This window comes from Marmota flaviventris, chromosome 5, assembly GCF_047511675.1.
Source record: "Marmota flaviventris isolate mMarFla1 chromosome 5, mMarFla1.hap1, whole genome shotgun sequence".
Lineage (NCBI taxonomy): Eukaryota > Metazoa > Chordata > Mammalia > Rodentia > Sciuridae > Marmota > Marmota flaviventris.
The window spans coordinates 108,704,394-108,722,142 of record NC_092502.1 but is presented as its reverse complement, the minus strand read 5'-3'; the positions used below and the strand labels follow the sequence as shown (position 1 = coordinate 108,722,142).

The following is a 17,749-nucleotide window of genomic DNA, read 5'->3' as shown; positions in this document are numbered from 1 at the left end:
AGAGGGGTTGAAGGGGAAGGGAGGGGGCATGGGGTTAGAAATGATGGTGGAATGTGATGATCATTATTATCCAAAGAATATGTATGAAGACACAAATTGATGTGAATATACTTTGTATACAACCAGAGATTTGAAAAATCGTGCTCTATATGTGTAATAAGAATTGTAAAGCATTTTGCTGTCATATATAAATAAAAAATAAAAAAAGAAAGAAAGAAAAGGAAACAGACCTGTGGGAGCTCTGGGACACCTTTAAGCAGACCAGCATACACATTGTGTGAGTTCTGGAAGCCGAAGAGAAGGATAGAGGGGCAAAAATGAATATTTAAAGGAATAATGGCTGAAACTCCCCAAATTTGATGAAAGACACAAATGCCAATATCTAAAAAGTTCAGTGGACTCCAGATAATTTAAACCCAGAGATATAAACTAAGACATATTTTGTGTGTGCATGTGTATTTTGTGCGTGTTGCTGGAGCTTCAGCCCAGGGCCTTGTACATGCAAGGCAAGCACTCTACCAACTGAGCCTCTACCCTAAGACATAATCAAATTTTCAAAAGTCAAAGAATCCTGAAAGTAACTGGAAAGAAGCAACTCATCACATACAAGTGATCCTCACTAAGATCTTCAGAAGATTTCTCATCAGAAACTATGGAGGCTGGTGTATTCTAAGTGCTAAAAGGAAAAGGCTGTCAACGAGAATCCTGTATTTGGCAAAACTGTTCTTTGAAATTGAGATGTTTGCAAATAAATAAAAGCAGGAATTGTTTACCAGTTGACCTGCACTGAAAGAAATGCCTATGAGAGTCCTGCAAGGTAAAATGTAAACTAACGAGATGGTAACCAAAAGTCACATGAAGAAATAAAGATCTCAGTAAAGGTAAGTCAGTATGTGGGCAGTTATGCAAATTAATAGCATTGAAACAATAGTTTGTAATTCTACTTTTTGTTTTCTATATGATTTAAAAGACCATTATATTTTTTCCAAAAACAAATAATAATCTAAAAGCTGGTAGTATTATAACTAGTTCGTAAATCCATGTTTTGTTTTCAGTGTAAAAAACTAATGCATATTTAAAAGACTTATTAGTTAATGCTTTGAGGCACAATTATATCTAATATACATACACTGAATAGCTTGCAAATTCTTCTCAAGTATACATGAGACACTCCCTAGAGTAGATCATGTGTTAGAGTACAAATTAATCTCAATAGATTAAGTTGTCATACAAAGTATCTTTTTTGACCACAACTGAAACCAATAACTTGAAGTAAAACTGGAAACTTCACAGTTTAATGTGGAAATTAAACACATTTTTAAATAATCAATGGATCAAAGAATAAATCTCTAAGGAAATTAGGAAATGCTTAGAAACAACTGAAAGTGAAAGTAAGACTGAGATGTTGCACAAAATTAGTGCCCAGTGGCAAATTTATAGGCATAAATGCTTGAAAACCAAAATTTCAAATCAACATCCTAACTTTACAATTTGAGGAAACACAACCTAAACCCAAATCTAGCAGAAGATCAGTAAAATAGAGAATAGAAAATAGAAAAAATTATTGAAAACAAAAGTTAGTTCTTTGAAAAGATACAAAATTGACAAACGTTTAGCTAGAAGAAATAAGAAGAAATGGAGAACACTAAAATTATCAACAGGAGAAATGTCAGTGAGGACATTATATTGCTACTGATTAAATGAAAATAAGAAGGTTTAGGGCTGGAGATGTGGATCAAGCAGTAGCACGCTCGCGTAGCATGCCTGCAGCCTGGGTTCGATCCTCAGCACCACACACAAATAAAGATGTTGTGTCCGCCGAAAACTAAAATATTAAAAATTCATTCATTCATATTCTCTCTCTCTCTCTCTCTCTCTCTCTCTCCCCCTCCCCCCCACCCTCCCTCTCTCTCTTAAAAAAAAAAAAAAGAAAAAGAAGAGTAATGTAAAAAATTAACAAATTAGATAAAGTAGATGCAGTGGAAAATTCATAGAAATATAAGATTTATATTATAAATCTCAATCAATCAATCAATCAATCTGAACAGACTTATAAGTAGTAAGGAGATTGAATCAGTTAGTTAAAATCTCCCAACAAAGAAAATCCTTGAACCTGATGGCTTCATAGGCAAATTCTACCAAATATTTAAAATTAACACCAATCCTTCTCAAACTTTTTCCCAAAATTGAATTGGATAACACTTACTGTCTCACTCTATGAGATCAGCATTACTCTGATACCAAAGCCAAAAATACCACAAAAAACTGCAGATCAATATTTCTTAAGTACACGGTGATGTAAAAATTCTTCACTGAATACCAGCAAACCAAATTTAGCAGTGTATCAAAAGGATTATTCACCTGATCAAGTGGGACTTATTCCTGGAAAACAAGGATAGTTCATCATAAGAAAAATCAGTCAGTATGGTAATACACTATGTTAACAGAATGAGGAGAGGGGGAAATGCAGGATCATCCAATAGATGCAGAAAAGACATTTGACAAAATTCAGCATCCTTTTATGATGCAAACATTCAATAGTCTAGTAATAGAAGGAAACTTCCCTGACATTTGTGTGTGTATGAGAGAGAAATAGAGAAACCTATGATGAGCATTATACTCAGTGGTGAAAGATTGATTAGACATTTTCCAAGTTTAAGGTACCACTTTTCACCAGTTCCATTTTATCATAATACTGGCAGTTCTGGCCAGAAAATTAGGTAAGACAATAAATATGAAAGATATCTATATTGGAAATTTTAAAAGAGTAAAATTATCTGTGTTTATAAATATTTTATAAATAGAAAACTATGAAGTCCTACACACACACATACACACACACCTACACACCTGTTAGAATTAACAAGTAAATCTCGCAAAATTGCAGGATACAAAGTCAGTTCAATTTAAAATAGCATAAAAAATTATTATAATATTGTTAATGTCCAGGCTGTTCAAAGTGATCTGCATGTTCAATGCATTGCCAGTCAAATTTCTAATGACTTTTTTGCAGAAACAGAAAACCCTATTGTAAAATTCATGTGTAATCTGAACCTCAAATAGCCAAAATGTCTTGAAAAAGATCAATGGTTGAAGACTTAAACTTCTGGTTTTCAAACTTACTACAAAGTCACAGTAACCAAAACAGTTTGACTGTAATAGATACATATGTGGACCAGGGTAGTGAAATAAGAGAGCCCAGAAATAAAATCTACAGTGTATAATCAAATTATTTGGGTCAAGGATTCCAAGACCATTTAACAGGAAAAAGGATAGACTTGTCAACAAATAGTGCTAGGAAAACTGGATGTGCACATTCAAAAGAGTGAAGTTGGACCTTGCTTCACACTATATACAAAAATTAACTCAAAACGAATCAAAGATCTAAAGACCTAAAACAATACACCCTTCGAAGAAAACAGGTCAAAAGTATTACATCATTGGGTTTGGCAGTCATTTATTGGATATGACACCAGAGTCTAAGGCAACAAAAGAAAAAAATAGACAAACTGGATTACATGAAAAAAAATTCTACAACAAAAACAAAAAGGAAAACCTCAGAATGGGAGAAAATATTTGCAAATCATCTATTTGATAAGAAATTAATGTCCATATCCTATTTTAGAAGTTCTAAAGCTAAAGCATTAAAAAAATTTAAAAATGAAACAGACTTACATAGTCATTTCTTCAAAGAAGATAAATAAGTGGCCAATAAGCACACACAGACAACTCAACATCACTACTCATTAAGGAATTGCAAATTAAAACTCCACTGAGGTACTATCTCACACCCATTTGGCAGCTATCCAAAAAAGAAAAGTAGTGTTGACAAACATCTGGAAGAACTGGAACCTTACGTGCTGTAGGTAGAAATGTAAAATAATAAAGCCAATGTTAAAAAAACAGTGTGACAGTTCCTCAAAAAATTACAAGAGAATTACCAGCACTTAATTTTCTGGATATAAAGCCAATAGAATCAGAAGATCTTGAAGATATGTTTGTACACCCATGTTCATAAGAGCATTTTTCACAATAGTTAAAACATAGAAACAACCCAAGTATACGTCAGTGCATGAATTAAATAAGCAAAATGTGGTATATCCAAATAATGGAATATTAGCCTTAAAAAGGAAGGGAATTTTGCAATATGTTAACAATGTAAATGAAGCTTGACATGCTAAGTGAAATAAACCAGTCACAAAACTACAAATAACTGTATGATTCTTCTTATTTAATTAATTCATAGAGATAGAAAGTAGAATAGTGTTTGCCAAGGACTGGGAGAAGGGAGAAATGAATAGTTGTTTAATGGATGTAGTTTCAGTTTTGCATGATGAGAAAGTTCTGTAGATCAGTTGCACAACATTGTGGACATACATAAAACTACCAAACTCTGTGCTTAGAAATGGTTAAGATAGTTTAATGGTTAAGATAGTTCCAGTATTTTAGAACAAGTAATGTCTTCTTACAACTACATGCTAGAACAAAAGACCATTATAGCAACACTGATGCAACATATTTTAAATATTGTATAGTAAATAATATAAAGGCTGATAATTTAGTTGTATTTCTGCCTCTAACAAGACCTTCCTTATAAGTAATGTATGCACTTGATTCCAGGAGAAATTGGGAGCTGAACAGGATTTAAAATAAGAAATGAAAGAATTAAATGTCTATTTTTAAAGAACTACTCTGCACTAGGAAATCTAAAACAAGTTGAAACCTGGTGGATTAATCCAAAGAGATACTCAGTGACCCAAAGTGGGAAATATTAATGGGAAGAGTGAAAAAAGGATTTGAGAGAATTAGAAGCACACAGTCTAGCTATGGAGGCAGCATAACTTAATGGTTAATGTCATTGGCATTTAAATCTGGAATTGAATTCCAGTTTCCTTATTTCATAGTTGTGTGATTCAGAAGATATTACACAAAACCACCTATAAAATGAGTATAACAGTATATTCCTATCTCACATAAGCTATTAAAATAGAATTAAGTGAGATAATGCTCTTAAAGCATTTAGTATCATGTCTGGTGCAAAGTGATTATTAGCTTTTACTCTTGTTTATGTTTTTATAGTTTCCAGAGTAGTGTTCAGGAATTAATATATAAAATATCCATTTTAAATTACTCAAGTATTTTATTAGCTTTTCTCTGAAAGCGAAACAAACAAAAAAATCTCCCTTTTAGTATTTGTTTTTAAAGCTAGAGTGGGGATATGTTTACTACACTTCTTTTAAATGACCTTGTTTTTATTTATCTAGTTGTTTATCACAATTCATTTTAATGTCACTAAGAGAATAAGACCTCTAGACTCCCTTTAAGGCAGATTTTTAAAAAAGATGAGTTAGGCAAAGTGACTTATACCTGTAATTCCAGTTACCCAGGAAGCTGAGGCAAGACTATCACAAGTTTGAGGCCAGCCTCTGCAGCTTAACAAGACACCATCTCAAAAAAATTAAAAAAGGGATGTAGCTAGTGGTAGAGTGCTCCTGGTTTCCTGGGTTTAACCCCAAGTACTGGGAGGAAAATAAAAAAGAATTTCAGAGTATCAAAGCAGGTTTACCTTTTGTGCTATAGATTGGGTTGTTTTATATATTATATATTATATATATATATCGTATATATAATATATATATAATGTTTTTGGTTGTAGTTGGACACAATACCTTTATTTTATTTATTTATTTATTTTATGTGGTGCTGAGGATCAAACCCAGGGCCTTGCACATGCTAAGTGAGCACTCTACCACTGAGCCACAATCCCAGCCCTAGATTGGGTTCTTAAACAGCTTTTGGTAAATATCGTGGACTTAAGAGCTCTCTGATAAGCCTACTTTAATTCTCCAACCCTGTAGATATAGAAATAAATATATTATAGAATCAAAAGTCCTAAATTACAAGTGCAAGAAAGAAAGGTTTGAAATCATGGAGAAGGAGGGCAGCTGCTATGACTCCTCTACTTCTTTAGTACCATATTGTGTTTGGGCATTTGTAGTTCTTTTTTTCTGGGCATTTGTAGTTCAAATTAGTTTTTACACATTTCTGCTATCTTATTATATTTCATTACTTCGTATGATGTAACTTATAAATACTTTTAAATGTTCTTAAAGCTATACAGAATAAAGGTTTACACAAAGGAATTAGTCCAAAGGTTACTATTTTTTTTTTATGGTGATATTCAATAATGTTTACCTTTAGTGTACTTTGGGCGGGATGGGGGGAAAGAGGAACTATGTCACTAATAACTCAGTAATTTCTGACACCATGAGGAAGTTACTTAATTTCTTTCTCAATTTCCTTGCTTTGCTTCTTGCTAGAGATTGTTACTAGGAAAAAATAAATATTTCAAAAGGTGCTATTTTAAAAAATTAAAAAGCCAACCTTTTTGCTGTGTCTTATACAACTTCTTTTAGGGTGTACATGGACTGATGAACAGACTGTGCAAAATGGTAATATTTATCTTCCATATGATTAAATATGATTAATTGTGACTCAAAGGAGTGTTTTCAAATTAGTTTTTACACATTTCTGCTATCTTATTATATTCATTACTTTGTATGATGTAACTTATAAATACTTTTAAATGTTCTTAAAACGTAAAGGTATACAGAATAAAGGTTTACACAAGGAATTAATCCAAAGGTTACTATTGTACATTGACCAGTAGTAACCTTTGTATCTGTTTTCCAAGCAAACATTTGAAAAATGCTACTGACTCCCTCTACTGGCCAAAAGATCCCTTCTCTTTTTTCTTTTTAAATGAAGTGTTTTAATATAACAAAGGTATAGTCTCATTGTGGCATTTAGAAGTAAACCTTGTTCTGTGTGAGATTCTTTCAGTAAATTTTCATTGAACCAAAATGGCATTTTAGGTTTATGCAAAATGTGTTCAGGAACACTACTTACAAACACTAGCAAATTTGAGAAAGAATTTTTTTTTGTAAAACAATTTGTATGAGGGATCTTAAGGCAGATTTATTTGAAAGGGAAAAACATTCTTGTGGTAACTATTGTTGAATTCCAGATTATTAATTTTGGGTAGAATTTAATAGTTTTCAAAATATTTTCTCAGTGATTAGAAGTTGTGAATGAGAGCAACTTCTTGTGGATCAGTGAGTGGGATTTAAAAAAAAAAAAAAAAAAAAAAGCATGCTTTTAAAATATTGCTCCTAAAATTGTACCAATGAGATTTTGAAAGTATATTAATTACAATTTTTTTTAGTTGTCAATGGATTTTTATTTTACTTATTTATATGTGGTGCTGAGAATCGAACCCAGTGCCTCAAACATGCGAGGCAAGTGCTCTTCCACTGAGCCACAACCCCAGCCCAAAGTATGTTACAATTTTTAAGAACATTTAGCAATGTCAGTTGTGACCATAAAGTAATTTCTTCCCATTTTCATTTATTCTTCCCTCACTCCATTCTGCACTCAAAAAAACAAATTCAAATTAGTGTTGTTTCTTTCAAGGTCAGCATCTTGGGAAGCCAAAATAGATGTGTCAAGCATTACTGCTTTTCAAAATAGTTCACTAACTTTTCTTTTGAATTTATTTTTGCCCCCATGTCAAAGTTGTTGTTGTTGTTGTTTAACATATCTTTGATGATAAATTTGATTTTTGAGAGAAATCCAAAACAAATTTAGAACTGGGTCATATATAAGAAGGTCAGTCAATTTAATGTATTTCTTTAATATAATGAGACTATTTTTCTGTGACTCACTTTTATTATAAACTAAAATTATATTAAAAAGCAATGAATCTTCATTATTTATACTGAACAACAATAGAGTTGGGATTCATGAGTGATATGTATTTTCTTTTTCTTTGGAATGATTCCTACAATTTATCATGAAGTTTACTTAAATGAAATTGGTTAGAGATAGTTATAGTGAACTATTCACAATATAAACATTTATTATCTATTACTTAACATGTGTTGCAGCGGTATTGCTATAAACGGACTTTTGTTTTATCATGTTTTTCTTGTAAGTTGTTACCTATTTTGAAATAGTCTAAATAGATAAATAGAAATAGAGAAAAATAGAAGAAGTTTTAAGGCAAAAGAAAAAAAGTTAATAAAGCTTCAATGTTCATATTACTGTAGAACTTTAAAAAAATCAACAGGTGCATGCCTATTAAATCCCAGCAGCTTAGGAGCCTGAGGCAGGAGATTTTGAGTTCAAAGTCAGCCTCAGGAAATAGTGAGGTGCTAATAAGCAACTCAGTGAGACCCTGTCTTTAAATAAATACAAAAATAGGGCTGGGGATGTGGCTCAGTGGTCGAGTGCCCCCAGAGTTCAATCTCCAGTACTAAAAAAAAAAAAAAAAAAAGTTTTTACCTGTTCTAAAGACTCATTTATATGAATAAGTAAATGAAGATGGTAGGTTTGGATTTAAATTTCAAATTGTTGGATTTTAAGTATTTTTCAGTAGAATGTCCAGAGTTGTATTTAGATAGGTAATTCAGTTTAATTCTATTTAGAAATGAGTCACACATAGGTATCTGAGATACTTAAGTAGTTTCCTAAATTCTGTATATTTGTCATCTGTTACTAAGATTCTTCCTATTTCTAATTGCAGTCCTCTAAGTTTAAATGTAGCAGGAAAACTTTACCAAACCTAAAGACAAAATGTAGCAATGCTATACTTACCAAGTTAGCATTATTGTGAAAGGAGAGAGGACAAAATAACCAGAGCCATTTAAGGTGAAAGACCTAGCATGACATGTTGGCTCTAGGACTTTCAGAGTCTCATTATTTGATATGAAGTCATTTTTTTGTGTGTGAACAGTACAATTGCTGTAATTAGAATTCCCTTTGGTACAATTCTATGATATTGAAATATGCTTACTTTTTTCTTTATCAATCTTATTGGAATATAATTTACATTCTTAAAATGTACCTATTTTAACTGTACAGTTTGAGTTTTAACAAATATACTCTATACCCCTACAATTTTCTTGGTACCACTTTATAATCAGTGCTTTCAATGCACCTGGTTTGCTCTGTTTTATCATACATTAGCTTTACCTTTTAAAATCAATTTTCATGAAGTATAATTTACATACAACTAAGTTCATGCTTTGTCCTTTTTAATTTGTTATACATGACAGTAGAATGCATTTTGACACATCATACATAAATGAAGTATAACTTCTCAGATTTGGTTGTGTAATCATATATACACATAGGGTAATAATGTCCAATTCATTCTACTAGTCTTCCTACCCCTATGCCCCCTCCCCTCCCCTCCCTTCACTCTCCTCTGTCTCACCAAAGAACCTCTATTCTTCCCCAGCACTCCCACTTATTGTGAATTCATGCCTTGTCCTTCTATTAATAGTTTTCTAGCCACCAAAATAACTTATTTTACTTTATCCCTAAGGTACTGCTTTGCATTAAGATGTGGAGTAGTAGCTAGATATAGTGATGCGTGCGCATCCAGCTTTAATCCCAACTACTCAAGAAACCAAGGCAGGAAGATTGCAAGTTCACAGCTAGCCTGGGCAACTTAATGAGACCCTTTCTCAAAATAAAAAAACAAAAGGGCTGGAGACAAGCTCAGTGGTAAAAGCTCCTGGGTTCAACCTCCAGTATGCAGCAGGTAGGGGGCATGTGGAATGATGTAAATCTTAAAGAGGTTTGATTCCATCTAATCTTACATAATTAGAGATACCTTTTGTAGATAGAATTGGTTATAAACAAGCATCATCAAAGTGTCACAGTTCTACTTTGGTGCCTGGTGTGTGCTAAAAGTTGAATTTTAAGAGGCTGTTCATTTTCATAGGGATAAATTTCTAGTGTCTTTGCCTAATGATAGCCATTTCTTTTTCATGAGCTGTATTGCTCTTTTCATTATGAATGCCTCCTCTTCCTTTGCACATCCTCTGCTTTTTTCTCTTTTTCTTCCCCTCCCTGTTCTTTTTCTTCTTCATCAGAGCCTTCTTATTGATGCTAGCGGGTAGCAGCAACTTTACTCAAGCTTTGAGACTGTGTCACTATTGTATCTTCAGGGTCTCATTCCTCTTTTCAGTTTCTTGCCATTGTTGCTACTACTTCTAATCTCTGTTCTTTTCCCATTGGTCTTTGCTTTTCTTTTTCATTTTCTTTCTTACATTTAAATGAACTTATGAAGTGTATGATTCTAGTTCTTAATAACTTTGAGGCACTTAATGGTGGCAGGAACCAAACTTTATGATGACCATGGCTACTAGGGTTCTGAGGTAACAGAAAAAGGCAGACTATTTAAAGAACTCTGTTGGGTATGGTGGCACATGTCTATAATTCCAGCATCTCAGAAGGCTGAGATAGAAGGATTACAAGTTCAAGACCAGCCTCAGCAGTTTAGCAAAGCCCTAAGCAACTTAGTGGGACCCTGTCTCAAAATAAAAAGCAAAAAGGCTAAGGATGTAGTTCAGTGGTAAAATATACCTGTTTAAATCTTTGGTATAACCCCCACACACACACAAAAAAAGAACTCTGGGACATTTTATTTATCTCATAATAGCCTGGTAGGGAAGTTTGGGGCATTTATCTTATCTATAATTTTTCTCTGACATCCTGTGCTTTATATGTTTTCCACAGAAAACACATTGTATATAATTTTAATGTTTTATAATCTTAATTTTGAGAATGAAGTAAGCTTAAAACAGTTTCTAGCCGGGCATGGTGGCGTGCGCCAGTAATCCCAGTGGCTTGGGAGGCTGAGGCAGGAGGATCATGATTTCAAAGCCAACCTTAGCAAAAGTGAGGTGCTAAAAACTCAATGAGATCCTGTCTCTAAATAAAATACAAAAAAGGGCCAGGGATGTGGCTCAGCAGTCAAGTGCCCGAGTTCAATTCCTGGTACCAAAATACCAGTTTCTAATTATTGCTGTAAGTTTGGTACCAAAAGTAATTAGATGTTATTTTACCTCTTAACTTTAGTGACTGTGACTAAAATTTTATACAATGTAGTCTTTTTCTTCCTTCATTTTTCTGTACTGATCTCTATTATTAAAAATTTTGAATGTTTGAGAAACATAGGGATTTTTTTCCCGTTCAAATGAAGGAAAACTTGTTAAATATAAATGCCTACTTAAAATCTTTTTTTTGGTGTGGGGGGGTACCACCAGGGATTGAACTCAGGGGCATTCGACTACTGAGCCATATCCCCAGCCCTATTTTGTATTTTATTTAGAAATAGGGTCTCACTGAGTTGCTCAGCGCCTCATCATTGCTGAGGCAGGCTTTGAACTCCTGCCTCAGCCTCCTGAGCCACTGGGATTACATATATGTGCCACCACACCTGGCCCTATTTAAATTAACAAACATGATATTCTGTTAAATGATGTAATACAAATACCTTGATTTTTCCACAGGAGCATTTTTTTCTTTTGTGTACTGGGGATTGAAGCCAGCAGCGTTCTACCACTGAGCTACCACCCTTTTTCTTCTTCTTTTTCTTTTTGAGATGGGGTTTTGCTAAGTTATCCAGACTGACCTCCAACTTGCAATCCTCCTGCCTCAGCTTCCTGAGTCACTGGGATTATAGGGTTGTGCCATCATGCCAGCTCCACAGAAGCATTTGATTCACTCTACTTTTTAACAGTAACTAGAAAGCATCAAAGATCCAGAATACTTGATTTCAGGTTCAAGAAAGCCATTTTTTTCAAACATTTAATTCCTTTATCTTAATTAGTACTGCATTTGTATTAAGAAAAGTAAAATATCAAATTGATGAACTGAAAAATACCAGTTCCTTTAAAATGAAATGTATTATCACAGCACTAAATCTATACCTACTCACCTGAAAGTCCCAGTTGGTTCCATGGTGTGAAGGCTTAATAGACTCACAAAATTGAACTTTTCTTTGTGCCATGAACTATGAAGGTGGCTACAAAAATGAAAAAGATGCAGTCTGCTTCCAGAAAGATCTAAGTCAAGTAGTAATTATAAAATATAATTACAATTTATTGGTAAATCCGTTAACTGTAATGTGTTAAGAATGGTTGAAAATAGCTGAGCAGGGTGCCACAACCCTGTAATCCCAGAAACTCAGGAAGCTGAGGCAGGATTGCAAGTTTGAGGCCAGCTGGGCAACTTAACAAGACCTGTCTCAAAATTAAAAGGACTGGAGATGAAGCTTAATGGTAGAGCTCCTCTGGGTTCAATCTTTAGTACAAAAAAAAAAAAGAAGAAGAAAAGAAAGAATGGTTGAAAATAAAGAGACAAACTGCTGGTATAATAGGAAAAGTAGGCAGTGATAGTTGAGCTGTCAGGATAACTGCCTTATCTATAAAGAAATAGGGTTTGAAGTTTTCCTAGTATCTTTTTTGTCTTGTCCTATTCATTTTTTCAAATTACAATAAAATATACATAATGTAAAATGACTACTTAATCCATTTTAAGTATACAGTCTGTGGCATTAAGTACATTAACATGATTGTTCAGCCATCACTACCTTGCATCTCCAGAACATTTTCATCTTCCCCAGCTGAAACTATGCCTATCGAATACTGACGCAATTCCTCTCTCAGTCTCTGGTAACCACTTTTTTACTTGAAATCTGTGAAATTGACTTTTTTCATAGTTACTAGTAGGAAAGAGACTATTATTAAACACTGCTTTATTTCATATTTTAAACACTCTTTTAGCCTCCTAGCCCAACATGTGGTATTTATTCAATAAACTTCTAAATTAAATGATAGTTAGGTATTAAAAGGAATTTCTTAACATCAGTGGACTGTTGTATGAATCTAAACTGCTCACTGTTGTTATAATAACCTTGTTGATTTCTTTGTCTTCTCTTAATTTTTTATTTAAAATCTTTTCATGTACTTCATTTCCTTTTTAGACTGAATCAGGATATGGATCTGAATCGAGCTTGCGTCGACATGGCTCAATGGTATCTCTGGTGTCTGGAGCAAGTGGCTATTCTGCAACATCCACCTCTTCATTCAAGGTTTGAGTTTATGAATGTTTTAAGTTGAGGCAACATAACTTTATTTTAGTATTGGATGTTGTGAGCTGAATTTAATTGTTAAGTTTTTTTAAAGAATTTTTCTACAATGTAATTTGAATTTTTATAGAATAATTTTAAGGAGTAAAATCATGACTCAAAATGAACATATATAAGTTTTTATTTAATGTGTTAATGAGCTAAGACATTAATTTTAAAATTGTTTCAAAGGAGAATCTAAAGAATACTGAAATGAATTTGCTAGTGCAAAACTGATCAATATACACAGATGAAATCATCACCTCTGTGCAGGACAGAGTTCCTTTGCATCTTTGTGGAATCACATACATTACTCAGTTGTTTTATTAAAAGAATTGTAAAATAGCTCAAATGCAGTGAAGGGCAAAAACTTTCACATGATCAGATGTCACCCTCCCATCAGGGTTTCCTAAATGACTCTTACAAATACTGTGCAAGTACATCCAGGAATATTTTTTACCATTTCCAAGTCTGTCAGTTTCTCCTCACAATGTCTAATTTGAAAATATTAAAATGTTATATTACAGCTGAGCATGGTGGTGCACACTTGTGATCCCAGCAACTCAAGAGGTCAAAGCAGGAGAATCACAAGGTCAAGACCAGCCTCTGCACCTTAGCAACATCACAAAATAAAAAATCAAAAGGGCTAGGCATGTGGCTCAGTGGTAGAATGTCCCTGGCTTCAATCCCCCGTACCAAAAAAAAAAAAAAGAATTGTTAGCAAGTTGTCACACATTATTACCTTATTTCCTACAGGTTTATCATTATCAAGTCACTAGATTAATCAGCTTCAAGCCTATTCCTAGAAGTATGACCTTGAACTTGGTAGCATTCTTTATCCATTCCTTTAGTGATAAGGTACAGACTTTAAATGGTGATGAAGTACCATAGACCAAATAAAGTCAGTCCAGTTTTGTTTCACTTGAATTACACTGCCTCCCTTCTTGTGTCTTGCAGAAAGGCCACAGTTTACGGGAGAAATTGGCTGAAATGGAAACCTTTAGAGATATCCTATGTAGACAAGTTGATACTCTCCAGAAGTACTTTGATGCCTGTGCTGATGCTGTCTCCAAGGATGAACTTCAAAGGGATAAAGGTTAATTAGGCTATTACCACTATTTTTACTTGGAGAATGAATGGATTTAAAGCCTCTTGATCTTAACCGGTAATGTCTTTAAGTAATAAAAGTGATTATAGTCACTTTTGCTGCAAACTCCCAGTGTAACTGATCTCAGCATTAATGTAACTTGAGTACTCTAATAACATGTTCCAATACATTTCTGGTCATCCATACCAGATACTCTGGAACACTTTTAAGTGATTCTCTTTATTCAATTAAAAAATAGTATCTGGTCTTTTATAATATGGAGCATTTACATTATTATGTCTAATAAATTTACCCCTTGATGAATCTTAGAGGATACAAGCATACATTAAATTCTTTAGATCTAGAATCAATTGATTCCTTTCTCTTTCTATGCTCCTCTCTCTCTTGTTCTTCCTTCGCTCTCCTTTCATGTCTCTTCATCTGCCCTTTTTTCTCATAGAAGAAACCTTCTTCATTATATATACATTTAAAAATAGTTTTAGTGAAGTTTTGTTTGGAAAAAAAAGAAAATAGGGTGGGTCATCCGTTAACTTTTTTTACCTTTTGTTGTTGTTGTAGATGGACACAATACCTTTGTTTTATTTATTTATTTTTATGTGGTGCTAAAGATCAAACCCAGTGCCTTACACATGCTAGGCAAGTGCTCTACCACTGAGCTACAACCCCAGTTCTCATCATTTAACTTTTAATTTGAGATTTAAAGTTACTTTTCCTTTGGTAGTCCTGAAGATATTGCTAATGTCAGTGGACATGTCCTTCAATTTTTCTCTTGATTTACTGTGGAAACAAAAATAAACTACTTTTCATTGTAATACTAACTAGTATTAAGTTTATTGCTATTATGACTAGGTCATTTGGCAGTTTTATTTCTTGGTCTTACTAAAAGTATATATATACTCTAAATTCAAATTCTTTTTGTATTTTTAGTTCCCTTTTTCCCCCTTTTAATTTTTTTTTTTTATAATGACATTAATCTCCTTTGTTAGCCTCTTAGCTATAATTTTGTTAGTTTAGTGGCTAGGGTTTGCAGTTTGTATATTAATTATATATTGTTTATAGTCTACCTTTAAGTACTTTATGTGTAGCATCACAACTTTTCAGTAATATATTTTTATTTCTCTTCATTACTAAGGAAGACTTTTCTGAGTTTTCCAACCAGTTTCCTTTGAATTAGGAGGTTTCCCAGTCTGCCTTGCAGGAACAGGTACTTTTCTCTACCATCACATTAGTTTTGAATACTGTTCCCTGGAATCCTTTTTGAAGGTTCTAGCCTCTGTGGTTCTTTAATTTGCATGTGCTCTCAGTATTCTGCCAAGTACTCAAAGGAAACCTCCTGATGTTTAATGTTCTTTCTCTGTATCTTTCTCCTCTACAGTACTCTCCTTGAGAAGCTCTAGTTACCTTTGTTTGTTTGGACTTTCATCTCCATCTCCTCATCTCAGGAGTCTACTGGCCTCTTCCTTGGGTTCCCTATTCTTATTCTGTAGCCTAGAAACTCCCAGGTCAATGAGCTGGAGCAATCATAGAGCTCACATCTTTTGTTTCCCTTCTCTTAGGGATCACTGTCATTTATTGCCTAATATCCAATGTCTTAAAAACCATTGTTTGACCAGGTGTGGTGTTGCACACCTGTAATCCCAGCAATTCAGGAGGCTGAGACAGGAGGCGTTGCAAGTTTAAAGATCAGACTTGGCAACTTAGTGATATCCTATCTTAAAATAAAAAAAAATAAAAAGGACTGGGATGTATAAGTAATTAGAACAAATAAAAATAAAAGGACTGGCAGTGTAGCTCAGTGGTAGAGCAACCCCAGGTTTGATCCCCAGTACCACCAAAAAAAAGAAAAGAAACCATTGTTTTACATATATTATTCAGTTTTTTAGTTTTGTTCTTGAATAAATTCTGTCCCTTTTTACTTCATCTTGCCCAGAAGCAGAAATCCATATTCCTCTTAAAGTACTTAATTTTGCCTAAATTAAGTACCTTGAAGTTCTTTATATTTGATGTATATTAAGTTTTGGGGGTTTTTCCCCTCCAAAATTCTTCTGTTCTTTTTTTTTTTTTTTTAATTTGATAAAAAGGGTATACTTATTTTTTTTAAAAAATAATAAGTATACCTTTTTAATCAAATTAAAACTTTTTTTTTGTTTGCAGATAAGTAGTCCTTTAAACAAAACAGAATGCATACAGAAATGAGGTTTTTGTTTATATATAAATTATCCACACTAACAGTGTTATAATATTGAAGGGATAAAAAGTGGTGATGGAAAAAGTAAAAGTTGGATGCATGGGAGATTTGGAAAATAATTTTTAAGCTGTACTCCGAATCCTTTCTACTACATATTTGAAACTGTCAATAGCATAAACTAATGTTTTAGTTTGCTAAGGCTACTATAACAATAAGTACCAGAGATTAGATGGCTTAAACACAGATTTATTTTTTCACTGTTCTGAAATTGAGATGATGGCAGCATTGATTTCTTCCAGGTGTGATAAGGCAGAGATCTGTTCTAGGCCTGTCTCTTTGGCTTATAGATGGCTATTCTACTTGTGTTTTCACATCTCTCTGTGTGTATTTTTGTGTGTCCATATTTTCTCTTCTTGTTAAGACACCAGTCATATTGGACTAGTCTTAGGGACAGGTGACATGATTTGAAATCACTTAATACGTATCCTCCATTCTGATCAGAATGGTCTTTTTTACCAAGATCAAATCTATTATACTAAATCTTATCTTTGGATCTTGCACTTCCTGCTTTCCCTTACCTCTGCAAAAATCTGAATTAACCATGTTTTATTTTTTAAGTTTTTGCTATTATAGTGCTAACATATTCACATTTATTTCTCACAATCCTATGTGCTGGGTATAAGATCCATTTTATAATCAGAGAAACAGAAGTTGAGAAATGTTAAGTAATTTACTTCAAATAATTACATTAACAATGAAAAGAAGAGCAATAAGAAAATTAATTTTTAGATTAAATCCCAACTGTTCTTGGATTAAATAGTCTTAACCTAATAGCCAAATAACAACAAACAGGGATTTTCAACTTTTTTTTTTTTAGCCCAATGTTCAATATATAAAACTGATGAAAACAAGAGTTAAATCTGGTGAAAAGGGTGGCCTTCCCTCTTTGCTTCCCAACAAAGCACTCCTTGTCCATCTTTGAGGCATCTTAATAGCACTTAAAAAACAGTTAATTAGGATAGTATTGAATCAATGTCAAGATCTTGTCCAAAGAGAAGTGTTGAGGTTTTTTTTTTTTTTTTTTTTTTTATTGAGGGGCCACAGGATTGGCCCTAAGATACTCTACCATTGATCTAAATTCCCAGTCTTTTTGATTTTTTGTTTTGAGATAAGGTGTCAGTAAGTTGCCCATTCTAGCCTCAAACTTGTGATCTTCCTGCGTCAGCCTCCCCAGTCACTGGATTTCAGCATGTGCTACCACACCCAGCTGTGAGTACTGATTTTAAAATAGCAGTGTGCTATATTAATGGATTTCTTAGAATTGACTATACTTATAAATAATTGAAGACCCACAGGGTATGAGTTTGTTGGGATAAACTCAACTACTATGTACAACCATGAAGCCCAAAAAAAAACAAAAAACAGACTCTGGGAAAATGGTTTATATTGGGACTAAGGTATCTGCAGAAGC

At 33.4% G+C, this 17,749-nt stretch overlaps 1 protein-coding gene across 3 annotated transcripts in view; it reads left to right on the top strand.

The window, feature by feature from the left end:
* The window catches only part of Cert1 (ceramide transporter 1), a 110,630-nt gene that overhangs the window by 43,168 nt on the left and 49,713 nt on the right, over positions 1-17,749 (top strand). For all 3 annotated transcript variants that reach the window (XM_027927618.2, XM_027927620.2, XM_071612516.1), the window contains exons 4-5: positions 12,839-12,946; positions 13,940-14,078. In XM_027927618.2, coding sequence (XP_027783419.1) covers positions 12,839-12,946; positions 13,940-14,078 — 247 coding nt within the window. The remainder of the gene's footprint in view (positions 1-12,838; positions 12,947-13,939; positions 14,079-17,749) is intronic.